The 15081-nt window shown below is 39.6% G+C and overlaps 1 protein-coding gene across 1 annotated transcript in view; it reads right to left on the bottom strand.

Moving 5' to 3' along the window:
• Positions 1–14828, bottom strand: part of LOC122643527 (starch synthase 3, chloroplastic/amyloplastic-like) — a 114926-nt gene extending 100098 nt beyond the window's left edge. The window contains exons 1-6 of the mRNA XM_043837144.1: positions 14754–14828; positions 14274–14337; positions 12742–14160; positions 11794–12008; positions 8596–8866; positions 7752–7927 (exon numbers count right to left, since the gene is read on the bottom strand). Of these exons, the coding sequence (XP_043693079.1) occupies positions 7752–7927; positions 8596–8866; positions 11794–12008; positions 12742–14160; positions 14274–14337; positions 14754–14828 (2220 nt within the window). The remainder of the gene's footprint in view (positions 1–7751; positions 7928–8595; positions 8867–11793; positions 12009–12741; positions 14161–14273; positions 14338–14753) is intronic.
• Positions 14829–15081: the final 253 nt, after the last annotated feature.

The following is a 15081-nucleotide window of genomic DNA, read 5'->3' as shown; positions in this document are numbered from 1 at the left end:
GCAGCGTTCACAAGAAAGCGATCCAGCCTAGCAAGAACCCTCCCTGCCCCTGTCTAGTTATTCGACCAAGTAAACATATTGCCACAATAGCCCGCATCAATAAATGCAGCACTGCTCACAAAACTGCCAAACTCTTCCAAAGACAAAGAGCAAGCCAGTCTACCCCCTGCCTTTTCAAAAGGGGCCACAACAGCGTTGAAATCCCCACCCACCGACCATGGCAAAGAGTTTGACCTGGAGAAGAGTTCAAGCCTCTCCCACACCTCCCTCCTCTCTCCCGCTGAGCACAGCCCACGAACTAAAGTAATAGCAAAGGGAACTGCACTGGTATCCACACACTCCAGTGTAACAAACTGGAGATGTTCCTCCACCACCCTAATTTGCAACAAAGTCTTCCAGAACACCCAAATCCTGTCCACCACATGTACTGAATCCATCCCAATCCGTCCCATAATCTTATGCGCCTTGGAAACTTGCGCTTTAGGTTCAGCAATAGCAACCATGTCAACCTTGTGCAGGCTAATTAAGGTTTTTAAACGCCTAGAGGTAGGCTTGTTCCCGATATCCCGAGCATTCCAAAATAAGCAACTCATTCGGAACCATTTGGGGCTGTTTCCAATGATCTGATCGATCACGTGACACGACGAAGGGTTCCCTCCCTGACAAACCTCCCCCCCTTGGATTTCCTGAATTTCCTTTTGTTGTACACCTTGGTAGCAGTAAGGGAGCTAGCCCGAGGTGGAGTCCTCCTCCTTTCCTGAACACCTGCCGGCACTGGCGAAGCCGTGACCCCACCATCCTTGTCAAAAGTTCTTTGAATGCGCTCGGCAATGGAAGCATTTAACTCCTTAAGACTCTCCAATAGGGCCACACGGCTTGACGCAAACACCTCTCCCTGATCTGACACATGGAGATCATCTGAGGCTCTCAATGGCTCCTCACAGTTCTCAAAAAAAGGCTGGACATCATCTTCAACAAACTGCGAACAGTCCACTATAGCAATGACAAAGATCGCCCATAGCGCCAACAACCCCACTCACCTCCAAACTCGACGCATCTTGCGCCACCGATAGCTGCCGTGGTGCGACTGGCGGTGCCTCCGACGCATACAAGACTACCTCCCGTCCCCAAGCCACGAAGCGCACCTTTTTCCAAAGAGCGATTGGTCTCTCCATCCACTGTCCCCACCAGCACACCAACTGCGTGATTAAGAGGGGCAACACCCTCGACCTAACAACCAGTACCATTCCCTTCGCGCGGCCTCGCCGATTGCTGCGCCGCTGGTCTCCATCGTCCCCCCTTCTAGCAAAGCCTTGTCACCCTGCCGGTTGACGCTACTGTTGCGTCACGCCATTAGGACCCCTCACCCCTAGGAATGAAAACCTCCTCTCGATTCCTACTACCATCATCACCGTCCTGCCCCGCGACACCCAAGCCAGCGCTAGTAAGGCCCTCGTTCCCTGCCACTGCACCTGGAGGCACGACAAGCCTTTTCTGCAACTTTCTACAAGCCTCCCGAGAATGACCCAACTTCGAGCAAGCATCACAGTAAGAGGGGAGCCCTTCGTAGACCACCCTTTGATAAAAACCTTCTGAGCCACATCCAATCCACACCTTCGATGGCAGCACTGTTCTAAGGTCCACCTCCATGCAGAATCGAGCCTCAACGGTACGAGTGCAATTGGCCGTGGCACCATCCACTTTCAGAAAATTACCTATCGTCCCTGCGATCGACACCAGAAAGTTCCCCTGGTAGAAATTGACTGCCAGCTCTGGCAGTGCAACCCACACTGGTGCAAAGGGGGATTCCCACCCTGAGACAAAATCTGAGGTCCACTTCATTATTCTCAGTAGGTAGCCCTGGATATGAACCTGCCCCTTCATCCAAACCTTAACAAAGTCTTCTGCGGCAGTAAAACGAAGGAGGACGTGCCTGGGATCCAAGGTGGAGATGACAACATCCGCCTGCAGAAATAGACTTTTTCGAAGATGATCCTTGATTGCAAACAGGGAAGGCCGGCCATGGCTGCACTTTGAAATCAGCGCAGTCGAGAAAACAGTCTCCGATAACGATACTTCCTCCTTGGAGAAGAACACTGCTGGTTCTCCAAAAAACGACGATGGCTTCTTGACTTCTATCGCGACTGGCGTAACACTCAGCGACTTTGCCACGACAGCAGCAAACGAGGTCCTACCATCTCCAACCCCACAAGGATCAGGGGGGGTGCTCCTCCCGAGATGGAGGAGCAGCCATGACCTAACACCCACGTGAATCGCAGATCCTAACGTGTGCCACCAGAGCTAAACGTGCCAGCTTGCAAAGATGTAAAGCAGGTGATTTGTAAGAAGGTTGTTACAATTCTCAAGTGTTTCAGGGACAAGGGATTTCCTCAAATAAAACCTTTTTCAATCATTTACAATATCCTGCACTTAGAATTATTACTCCACTATTCTTGTTGACGAAACAAGGTTCTAACAAGTTGGTAGTAGAGTACAACCTAGGTATTTGATTTTAACTCATTCTATTAGTAACATCTTCAACAAGAAGAAAACTGAACAGGGTTACTCATCAGTCCCCAATATAATCAACCCTTTCAGCAATCAATGTTTTCAAATCAGTGAACCCCATACAAATTTCCAGGTAAAGCTGAAAGCTTTGCTTCAAAGAATTTTTTTACCTAAGAAGACACAAGTGGTGGGGAGATTATACATCATGTCTCGAAGGTTTAACCATGCTTGAGAGCTTTGGAAGAAAAGGATTATTAAATTACTCATTTCTGCACTTTTATCTTTCATTCATGAATTTGTTTCTATTGATGTAAAAAGGTTTTATCAGGTAGGCAGAACACAAGGATTCAGATTTCACACCCCTTTAACAAGATCTCAAGAAAACCTTAAACCAGAAATTAGCTCAAATAATAAATTCAAAGTCAACCTTTTCTGATGGAGTCCATGTTCTGGTCAAAGGTAATAAACTGCTAGGAATAACAGAACCCCAAATTACTGCAATGATTCAATGATCGGATTGAGGTCAACAGTCAAAACAATGGAATCTGAACTTTTTTTTTTTTATGGAAAGAAACTATATATTAAAAAATAAGAGAAATTACAAAGAGTTAGAAGTAGATATACTTCTATCCTTACGCCACTTAATTACAACTTGAAAACCCAGAATTTAGGAGATTTTCTGTAACAGCAAATCAGAGGCTCGGATCAGCCTCAAAGCTTGGTCGAGGACACTGCTGGAAGATGAGGGAAATCTGATGGGCAGATTCCTGATTACAGCAGATCTCAATTTGACCAAAAAAAAGAGGACCTAAAACAGGGTGTGTATTGGTGGTATCTTGCTGTGACTTAAATTCCAGTACTAACAGTTTATGAACAGAAATAACAGTAGATGATTATCCCACCCAACCTCAGATTAAATCAAACTTCAGCAAGCACAATAAACAGTAGAAGAAATAGCAGTTACTTGAGAAGGAAAACAAAACATAGAAAAGGGCATATGTTGGAATATGTAATCCAGAATACCGTGGGGGTATTCTAGTCATTTTAGGGGTAGTGTAATTCTTATGTCATTAGGTTTAAGTTGCTACTCTTATAGAGTCAGTTAGTTGGGGGTATTTCTGTCCCTTTGTAATTTTTCCCTCTATTATAAATAGAGGGGTTACCTATCAATGAATAAGCTATTCCATTCTCTCTTTCTAACTCACGGTTCTGCTAACATGGTATCAGAGCCAACTCTGATCTAGGTTAGAAGGAAAAGAAAAAAAAAACACCCTTTTTTCTTCAATCGACTTCTCCCTCCTTTCTCACTTTCTCGGCTTCTCCTTCTTCTGTTTTTTCTTCTTCTCATCCTTGCAAGGGGGCAGCACTAATGAGGTAATCAAAGCATCCAATGATTTAGTTGCTGCCCTCCTCCCAATCTACCTTTTTCATTACTTTTTCTAATCAAAAACTACTGGAACCATCTCTGCGATTTGGAGTTTCCCAAAATTCTTTAGAGATCAGATTCCTATCACCATGGAAGGCTGATCTTCCATTATTGGAGCTCCCTCTACCTTCTTTTCCAACATCTATCTACCTTTTTTTACATCTTCTCTTTCCCCTTCCTTTTTTTTTTCTCCAGCCTTAATTTACCCCAATCGATCTCCTTTATCAAGGTTTTTTTCAAAACCCTGACTCCATCGATTTTTTGGGTTTCTCCTTTCAGTTGCTGCTGATTTTTTAGGGGTGATTCTCTACTACTATAAGCCCCACTCGACTTGAGTTTGGACCCTTTCTGATGGCTGGATTAGTTTTTACAGCAAAGCTTCCTTAACCTTCTAATTTAGTTACCTACTAAAAACCTTGGCAAAATCTTGACTCCAATCGAATTTAGGGTTACAGGTTTTAGCTTTTGCTGATTTTTGGAGGGCTGATTACTTCCATTACAAGGACCAATCGACCTCAATATTGTACCTTTCCAAGTTTTTTTGAAGATCCCTACCCCAATCAATCTCTACTATTCAAGGTTTTCCAAAACCCTGATACAATTAGATTTTTGGGATAGGGATGTTTGTTGCTGCTGTTGTAGTGCTTTGGAGGTGGTTCTAATATTAAAAGAGACACTCTACTTCATCAATTCATGGCTTGAAGAAGGTCTATTTACTGCAATAGCTTCTGCCCTAATTTTCAGCAACTTTTTCGGCTCTCCCTCTTGAAGATCAAGTCTCATTCTAGCTGGAGATTGGTTGTTCGCATTGGAGGTCCCATTCAAGCAATACTAATCAGCATCTATTGCAAGTCTACATCAGAAATTGAAGCCCTCTTTCCCTAAATCGATCTCAATTTCAGGGTTTTCTAAAACCCTAACTAAAATCGATTTTAGACTTAGGGCTGTCCTATCAAGCTAATTTTTTTAGGGGAGTCTTACACATACCAGAAGAGTATTCAACCCAAATTTCAGCATCATTTATGGAGTTTTTTTGACAAAATTCAGGTTTCTTCCTTATGGTCAATTTCTACAACTATCAACCTCTATTTTCCTGGTTCCTATATGGCTAGCTGCATCAATTACTATTGGATCTGTTGAGTTATTTATCTTATACTTGCTGGTTCTATTGAGCTTTATTACATCACTTGTTGGTTCTATTACTTGGCTTTTGTAAGCATGACTGGTTAACATGTTACTGCTGCCTTTATGAGGACTACTGCTGCCCTGCTCTTGAGATTGAGTATCCTACTACTGGAGATCGAAGTTCTTCCACGTTGTTGAAGGTCGAATCTACTACCCTGGAGATCAATTTATTTGGGATTACAATAGTGTGTTCATGGTTTTTGGTTGCGACTACGAATCTATTCAGTTGTGTGAAGCATTACTATTGGTTCATTTCCAGCTTACTTTGGGAGCTTGATCCTAGCATTGTTCTCTAACTCAGGCCTGATCCAAGTTTTTTTTAAGGTTATTATGTCAATTCTACCCAAATATCTTCATCAGTTCTATTCAGCATATGGGAGTCTATAGATTGGAGTTTTGCATACTGGTTCTTCCTAGTTTGACGATTGATCAAGCCTTGAAGATTGGAGCCTTTCCTTGTTTCAAATCAGATCTATTTTTCTTATATTAGACCAGATCTAAATATTGGAGTTTGGTGTTTCTCTCCTGCAGGAGTTTCCATCTAAGGAGTTTGTTTGATCGTTTGAAGACGGTTGAAAATTTATCTATTGCATTGTTTTTCTCCATGATTTTTATCCCACTGCTTTTTCACTTACCCATCTCCCATACCCATACCTTTGGCTTTTACCCATAACCACTTTGGAAGTTCATGGTATACTCTAATTAGTCATTCCTTCCTTTTCCATTCCCATAGCACCTTTGGAAAATTCAGGAACATTATACTTTTGCCATTACCTCTTACAAAATCTCTGTTATGTCCACGTGTACTACACGTGAGGGGGAGATTATGTACAGTACACCTGCAGACATTGCAGAAGCAGAACTTGCAGGAACATTTGTGGCAAAACATAGAAGATCAGATTTGTCCACCATTGCCAGTGGGTATTTTTTTGTTATTGGGTTGAACTTGCCGTAAGGGGGAGATTAAAGTTTTGAAGTTTATTGAAGATATTTGGTTGTTGCCTGCCTATTTGAGGATTTACAGTTTGGTCGATTCAGTTGTTTCCGCTACCTGATTAAAGTTATTCCGCCGCTTGCTGCCCTAGTTTTTCACTTCAAGATTTTGTGTCATTATGACAATCTAAGATTCATCACTGGACAGCTATTGAAGATTGGTGAAAGCTGTCTTTTTTTAAGACATTCCAGTCCCGGTTTGCTGATCAAGTCTGCCCAGGTTTTGAAGATCTATTTTTCAAGTTCTTGAAGGTTTATTTGGGAGCTTCATTCATCTGTCAAGCTGGACTCTGCTGCAACTCTATTTCTTCTTATTTTGTTCAAGTTGGGCATTAGTACTTTATACGCGCCAACTTGAGGGCGAGTGTTAGAATGTTGGAGTTTTTTTCTTATTAGTTCAAGCTGGATCTTCTTTCTTTACTTATTTGTATAATCCAGCTTGAGGGGGAGTGTTGGAATATGTAATCCAGAATGCCGTGGGGGTATTCTGGTCCTTTTGGGGGTAGTTTAATTCTTATGTCATTGGGTTTAAGTTGCTACTCTTATAAAGTCAGTTAGTTAGGGGTATTTCTGTCCCTTTGTAATTTTCCCCTCTATTATAAATAGAGAGTTTACCTATCAATGAATAAGCTATTCTCTTCTCTCTTTCTAACTCACGGATCTGCTAACAGGATATGACTTATGATATCCCACCAACAGGCCTAGATCAGAATCTCTCAAATCACAAGAGTTTCTCACTCTTCACCAAATCTCACAGCAACTTACTTTCTCAGCAGCAAAGAGGCAACAGCCACAGACTTCATTCATCAAAACGCTAGATGGACAAATAGCCTGCAACAGTTTATTTAGAAGAAAAGATTCCCTAGCTGGGTAAGAAACTTGTCTAACCAAACTTACATAGCCAATAGGAAACTAAAAACAAAAAGAGAAACTTAAAGAAAACCCTTTACACAAGATAAAGGGCATAGACTTAATAAAACAACTGAAAAAGAAAAGAACTTAAATAAAGGAAAAGTTTTCCTGCACCAAGGAGTACACCCATCTAGGGACATAAATGCCCCCCCCCCCCCATAGTAAAAATCGATAATACCCCTTGACTGTTCCCCGATACCCTCTGCAACCATCCGGACCCCTTGGTGAATCCCTTGACTGTGGGTGAACGAAAAAACACCTCTTAGATAAAAATGGCTAACTAATTACTTAATCCCGTATAAGGCCTAAATCCCTAATATTTGGGCTTATAGGCTCATTACAATAAACTAATAAAGAACTCAAAAATACTAAGTCCATGGTCCTTATATCCCATTGGGAACTCCAAATTAAGCCTAACTTGACTCAAGAAAGTTAACCAACCCAAAACAACAGGCCCATCTTCTCTTCCTGCTGAAATTCTGCATCAAGCATCCAACAGCATCACACGTACCAAACCATTCTCTTCACCTACATACCCTCTTAATAGTTAATAGATGTCATGATACCTTACCATGCCTCCCTCTCAAGTGTTCGCAGATTTCACCATGTAATTTCTTAAAGTCCCAAATTTGTGGAAGAATATAGAAAAAACATGCATACATCAGAATCCTACCAAATAGGAAGTGTCATGTATAATCATCCCAGGTAAAGTATAGCTGAAACTGACCTTAGCAATAGGTGCCATTTCAACAGACACATGAACAATATGCATTGGTGGCTCCTTTGTGATTCCTCCAAAGACAGGTATATGGTAGTCCATCCCATTTTTGTTGTCATAAATGCCACCATCTTCCTTCTCAGAGAAAACAAAGTCCATCTTATATGCATCCAATGGAACCTTAACTGCAAGAAGACAACATTCGCACCTTCATGTCTGGACAAGTATTAACATACTTGTATACAAAATGGGTATCCTAATATGCTGGAAATTGAGGAAAAAGTCTTAGGAGTTAATGAATTGTGAATCACTGAATTGGACGATGAAACTGCATGGATAATTGGATAGTAACGAGATCATCAGCTGGATTACAAGCACATGTGCAGCACTGCTATACAAAAACTGAATTTCCTTATGGATTTAAGAATTTAACTCAGACCAGTGTATAGGTTGTTTATCAGCATTTTGGTTTTCCATAATTCATTATGCCGAGGCCACCCTTTATTTCCGAGTTTAATTACGCATTTTCTTCATGGAATATTTGAAAATAACTATTTGCAACACATTCAACAAATCTTTTTAAAAAGAGAAGTTAAAAAAAAAATTGCATATACATATAAATAGGTACAAAATCAACAAATAGCAAAATGGGAAGAGAACTAGAGTTTGAACATTGTTGCTACAAGGTTTGGAAATTATAATCCCAGGAAAATATTAAAATATGAAACTTAATTCACTTTGGAGAATCCTTTTGGATATCCCCAATAAAGAGACGATTCAAAAACTATGATTCTGACCAGATTTGTAAATGTACTATAGTGCAACAAGCGGCCCAACTGAAGGAGAACCTCACCAGTGGCTTTGACATGCAAACTATTATCAGTAGGCAACATTTTTTGAGGTGGTAATGGACCATTACGGTGGGTCCAATGATTGAATGAGCCTCTGAACCAAACTTCAGGTTTTCCATTCAGAACTGTGTTTGAAGGATTATAAAAAACTGTCACAGCACTTCCTGCTTGGACATCAACTGGCTCAGTGTAGACTATATGCTTTTGAGACAATAAAAACATTTTCATGGTTCTTGCCTTTGTTTCAGATTTCATGCGAGCTGTTCTTTCAGCCTGTGAGAGAGCAAGCACAGAAGAAAATAGTGTGAAGAACAAAAGTGAGTCAAGTGAAATGTTAACATTTAACAGAAAAGAATTCTAAAGGTTTTAAAAAAAAAAAACTAAGGTATCCGTTTTGTAGATGACAAGGATAGCACAATGCAGTGAGAAGGAAGCCAACGAGTAGAGGGTCTCATACACCTTCAGTAGACTCATGTGACCAGTATGACATATTGACATAGGCAGACCATTTTTCTTGATTCAACCAAAAACAATGAGGCTTTTTAAGTATTCAACATCTAAGGATGGAACTTAAAATTGCACTTTGTACTTAGTACCAAGCCTTATGGATGTTTATCATGGGAGGAATTTTAAGAAGTAGAAAAAGATGTATCATGTTGTAAAACTTTAATGGCAACTTTTCAACAAAGATTTGCCTTTTGCTTTTGTTTCTTTGTGAAGCTATGGGTTATTGGGTTTCTTAGATAGAAATTTTCTCGAGCTTTTTTCCTTAAAATTTATTAACCTATGTAGTCCCCTTGTATCAAGTAGGTATCAAAGCAGATTCTTCCATTAGGTTCCATTTGTTTCAATGGGAAATATTTTACAGGAATTACTTGAAAGAAAAAGGAATTTATATTGTTAAAAAGCTATAAATTATTGGGTAAATTACATGTCACCCCCTGGTTTTCAAACGAAACTCAGATCACCGCCTGGTTTAGACCCCAATATGACAAATTAGTCCCTACCGTTAGTTTTATGCTGTTAAGTGATGATGTCAGCCAGTTAAATAAATCTAAATCCCTAAACTACCCTTGACCAATGTTGAAGATGAAGGAAGGGTAGTATTGTAAATTTAATTCTAATGTTTTAGTACAAGGGTAAAATAGTCCTTTCACACCAATAACTAACAGCAGACTAACACCGTTACTGTAGAGGGGGTGATTTGAGTTTTTTCAAAAACCAAGGGGTGATCTGAGTTTCGTTTGAAAACCAGGGGGTGACGTGTAATTTTTACTTAAATACAACACAAATTTTCAGAATGAATTCCAATTAAATTTATGGATGTGGTTTTCCAGAAAAAAATGGTGGCATCTGGGTCCATGATACATTTGCCAACCATAGAGGAGACCAACCCCGTCATATGGCTGGATCCTTTTCCTCACTCAACCTAGCTTAAAAAAGCTTCTTGTCATATACAGTTCATAAAGGAAAATGGAAAAGATATACTAAAATGAAAGTTGATTTTCCAGAAAAATTTTCCAATTTAAACAAATGGAGCTTAGGTTAAGGAAAAACTTTGGTACTAAGGTTGCCAATAATTATAATGGCTAGTGTATATCACTAAAAGCTACAAGAAAGCTGTTAACTACCAAGAACAGGAGTCAGACAAGCTTGAAACCACATTATTATATCTAGACTAAGATACCATTTGACTACCAATTTTTATGTATTTGAAAAATAGGCATTAAATCTTGGCATTATGTTAGAGGGTAATGGGTCACTTCAAGCACTGGTTGATATAGTATTTGAAGTACTCCAACACTGATGAGAAGAACCAAATAAAATTCCATCCGAGAGTACATGGGGTTAATTATAGAGCTAAGACACATGGATGCAGTAAAAATGTTATACCGACTTCTTCATTTATTTTATTAGTACATCTCTGTGGAATTTTCATGAGGTTTCAAAGATTATAGTCCAGAATTTGACGTTGTTCAAAACATCAAGTTTTAAGTCATGGAAATATGGGTCCTTAAAGATTATTAGTTGATTAGATCTGTATACATGGAAATATAGTCAGTAAATCTCAAGCATCCAAGTTTTGAATATCTTTATTCTACATAATTTATTCATCTTCTTGCTGACCCCATTTAGTTGGGATAAGGCTGAGTTATTGTTGTTGTTAACATAATTCATCTTCTTAGGAGTCCTTTATGGGAAAACCTGGAAGCTGAGCTAGTGGATGCATGTCTTTGTTACTGAAACACTCTAAGGTTGAGCTACCTTATTTGAAATATTTTTGTGAAAAGGAACTTGTAGTTTGATTATGGCTTCTTTAAGTATCTCCTATCTTGAATTTGTAGAATTGCAAGAGTTCTTGGTTAGCAGAGCACAGGTTCAGCATGAGAGGAGCATTGAAAGGTCAGTAGAAGATGTATACATGATGTCCAAAAGATATCAAAAGTTAATTATAAATAAATATTTTCTTTACGCTTTCATCTTTTCATGTTGCTCAGATTACCACCTTGCAAGCGTTAGGATCCCACATCAGTTAGGAGTGGGATATCCATGTCATCGTATACTCATGACTCCATGAGTCCCTCCACCTAATAGACTAGTCTTTTGGGTTGGAATCTGACATGCTATCAGAGTCAATTTTCTCTAGTCATGCTGCAGGTGTCTCAGACCTGCCTCCGTTAATCCATGCACGTGTGCGCAGTTCTGTCCTGCCTCCATGTGAAGGGGATTATTGGGAGAATAGTCCCACATCAGTTATCCCTAAGGCCTTCCGCCCCCTCAATTATCTATGAGTCCCTCCACCCAATAGTTCGAGCTTTTGAGATGTATGACCTCCATAAAAGAAACTAGGCTGCTTTTGAGATGGATATTTACAGCAAGAAGTTATTGCCCTCCGTAAAAGAAACTAGGCTTCCACAATGTTTAAAAAAAAAAAACTTTTCAAATCCATTGCAAGCACAATGAATTGATTCACTATAGCATCACTTATGGTCTACCTGACAGGTTCCTTGGAAGTCCTCATTAAGTAAAAGAGAATATCACATGACAGATCTCAGAAAATTGGATAAAGATAACTCTTACCTCTCTCTGTCTCTCTCTCTCTCTCTTGGTAGGGTGAGGGGGGTTTAATTTTCACGTTCAAAGTTAATTCCAAATTACACTATAACTACTATATTGACTATCATTCAAATTAGACTAACCTTAGCACGTATTGCCTCTTCTTTTAATCTTCTCTCCTCCTGAATTTTGTTATATATCCGGTCCTCTTCTTCAACCCAATACAGTTCTTCAGGCATGCACATTCGAACAATAGCATGGAAATCTTGAAAGTAGTTATTATCATATATGTGGGCATTCTTGGGAGGTCCATCAGCAAAAACCCAATCCAAGATGAGTGCTCGATCAGGTACAACAACTATTGGGGAGAGAAAAAGAAAACGGACAATCAATCAGCCACAGACAGAGGTAAACGCAGAGGACCATGATGGGTGATATGCATCTGCAAAAATCTGTTGCTACTAGATACTCTCTAAGAATAAACCTAAAAATGAAGGTTCAAATGCACGATTCTGTCATCATCCATGGTGAAATGATCGGATGGCATTTAAATTTTCAACTGAAAACAACTGTATGTAGGTCAAAGACAAAAACAAACACTTATCAAGTTGTATAGGGTTAAATATATATATATATTGCATACTCAGAACACAAAAGGTAGGGACCAACTCAACTCTTAAAAGGCCATAAATACATTCCAGAAAGGAAGATATATGGAATTATGTTTGGTGAACATGGCACACATGCAAGTGTTCAAGACCCACCATTCCCTCGATCCACAATACGAGATAATCTATGGCGAATCAGCATATTGTGTTATGAATAGACTCATTTCTTAGAAAACAAATTTCCAACCTTTTCTAACCTAAGGAAGTAGATAATTATGAACATAGCTACATTAAGCTCCGGTATAGTGCGCCCTGGTTGGTTGGACCATCCAAAACAATAGGTTTCCCCTTGCATGCACCCACTTTGTATCATAGTGTCAGTCAAAAAATTCTAAGTGCCCACCCAAGTGGCAATGGATTTCAACAGAAGACAATCTATCTTCACTCAACAAGAAATATATGATGGTGCGTAGTCATGCATACCATCAACATACCACCAGTCAGCGTCCTTTTTCCCTGACTGGAAAAGTCTTCCGGTGATAGACACTCCTTCATTCCAATTATTGTGCCCCCCATGGATCCAAAGTTCGTTAGCATGAGCAAGAGGACCCGAGCACCTGTTATAATATAATCTGACCGAGTCCCCACCTTTAAATTCATTAGGCTCTATACGCCAAACGTTATCAGTAGCCTTTACAGCCTTCTTCATTACCAGATGTATAGCTTCCTGTCTCTTTTCAACCTCCATCCTAGCCTGTGCTTTATCAGCTTCTCTTGCAGCCCTTTCTGCTTCTTTACGTTGGTCCTCTTCTGCTTGTCTTTCTCTTTCAGCTTGCTCTGTAGCAAGTCTTTCAAGTTCCCTCCTTTTCTCTTCAAGCAAGACATCCTCAAAAGACAACACATCCATTCCACCTTCGACATTTATAAAGAAATCTTTTTTATCATTATTATCATAAACATCCCCCCCATTGAAGAACACAAAATCAATCTTGTACGCCTCCTTAGGAACATAAAGCTGGCAAGACCACCAATCTCCATTAAGATGAGTTTTATTCAATTTTACCTTGAAATGTTTCCATCTCCAATCATTAAAGGCTCCCATGATCAAAACATCTGGCTCTTCTTTCAAAGTGGAGAGACTCCGATTTAGGACCAATTCTATATCTTGATCAGGCTTCACTACCTGAGGATAAACAAACATTTTATTCCCTTTTGAAAAGTTCTCCTGAGCTAGGTTCTCAAGCATCTGCCTGTACATATCAGCATCGAGCTCCACCTTTTTAATTGAACACTCTTCCATCTCCGGGTCATGATCCAATGAAGTTTCACTGTGATTGAGCAATTCTGGTTTTGTCAATTCTGTTTTAGTTTTGTACTCATCAATTTCAGCAATAGTTCCACTTTCCTCACTGTCGCTCGTAAGTACACCCAAAGTCTTTCTTGTTGACAGCGTTCCATCAGCTTCATTTACAATGTCACTCCCAACCACATCCAAATGCTTGCTTCTAAATGGTGTACCATCTCCCTCACCCTCTTCACTCTCAGCAAGTATTTTTGGAGTTGATGTCTCAGCTACATCATCGTCTGTTACAGCCATTCTTTCATTTTCCTCTGTTTCATCACTTCTTACTGCATCTAACAGTTGGCTTGTTGATACAGTTCTGTCAGATTCATTTTCAATTTCAATATCTTCATCAGAGCCAGCTTTCATTTCTGCTGGTTTTTTACTGGGTCCAGCCCTCCCGCCAGATACGACAGTCCTCGAACCATCTTCATCTCCACTGTCACTTTTTTCTCTCTTTTGGGTGCTCGTGTCAACTCGTGATTTTGGCACAAAACCCTTTGGAACAGCACCTTTTGGCCTTGGAATCTGCCCTTTTCTTGGTTTCCTCCGTGAGAAATCTACGAGTTAAAGATAATAAACAGGGAAGGGAAATAAAAATAAAGTTAGTAAAATGGATTTCAATATGCATCAGAATAGTATCCTATTGAGAATAAATCAATAACACACTGACCTGCACTTGCGATGATATGATGTGAAACCCCCATTCCTACAGAATCCTTTCGCCATGGGGACAACTGAAAAGAATAAATGAAAAAATAAACAGACATATCTCAACCATTAACCACAAATGACACTCCATTTTTCTTTTTTAGTGCGACACAAATCAATATATATGTCCATCTTTACTGCAACTATCATCCTGCGAACCACTCGAACAATTGGCTTACACAATGACTAAAATACAAAAACTCTTCTTCTTTCACGATTTATTCGAGGAGAAAGGCAGTAAAGATCAAGTGAAGCCATGCAATTTTATGTGAAAATCCCCATCAAAATCTTCAACAAGTAGAGCATAAAAAACAGTTTACGGAGCACGAAATCAAACAGTTTCCAATTAACTTCAATCGAAACTAAAATAAACTAAACATTAAACAAAACTCAGCAAAAATAAGACAGAGGAAACAGATACTAAGACTATTAGAGAAATTACCGGTGCAGAAGAATTAGCTCTGCCAATGGAGAATAATTCAATAGACGCTCTAGTCTCTAAAGGAGTTGTGGGCATTAATGTCAATTAAATGAATGGAGAGAGCATGGGTTGGGGAGGTGAGAGAAGAGCTATGATCATGCTCTGATGATATACTTGATTAATTCTTAGATCATGTATGATTTCTAATGTCGACTTTTCCTTCACAGAGAGACTATAAGGATTCAGAAGATGGTACAATTACATTGGTAGTACTTGTCATTATGTGATTCATGGAATCATAATCTTAATTCAAGTCTCTTATTCCCCCCCCCCCCCCAACCCCTTTTTT

This window comes from Telopea speciosissima, chromosome 10 (assembly GCF_018873765.1).
Source record: "Telopea speciosissima isolate NSW1024214 ecotype Mountain lineage chromosome 10, Tspe_v1, whole genome shotgun sequence".
Classification (NCBI taxonomy): domain Eukaryota; kingdom Viridiplantae; phylum Streptophyta; class Magnoliopsida; order Proteales; family Proteaceae; genus Telopea; species Telopea speciosissima.
The sequence above is the reverse complement of the archived record's forward strand: the minus strand, read 5'-3'. Positions and strand labels throughout refer to the sequence as shown.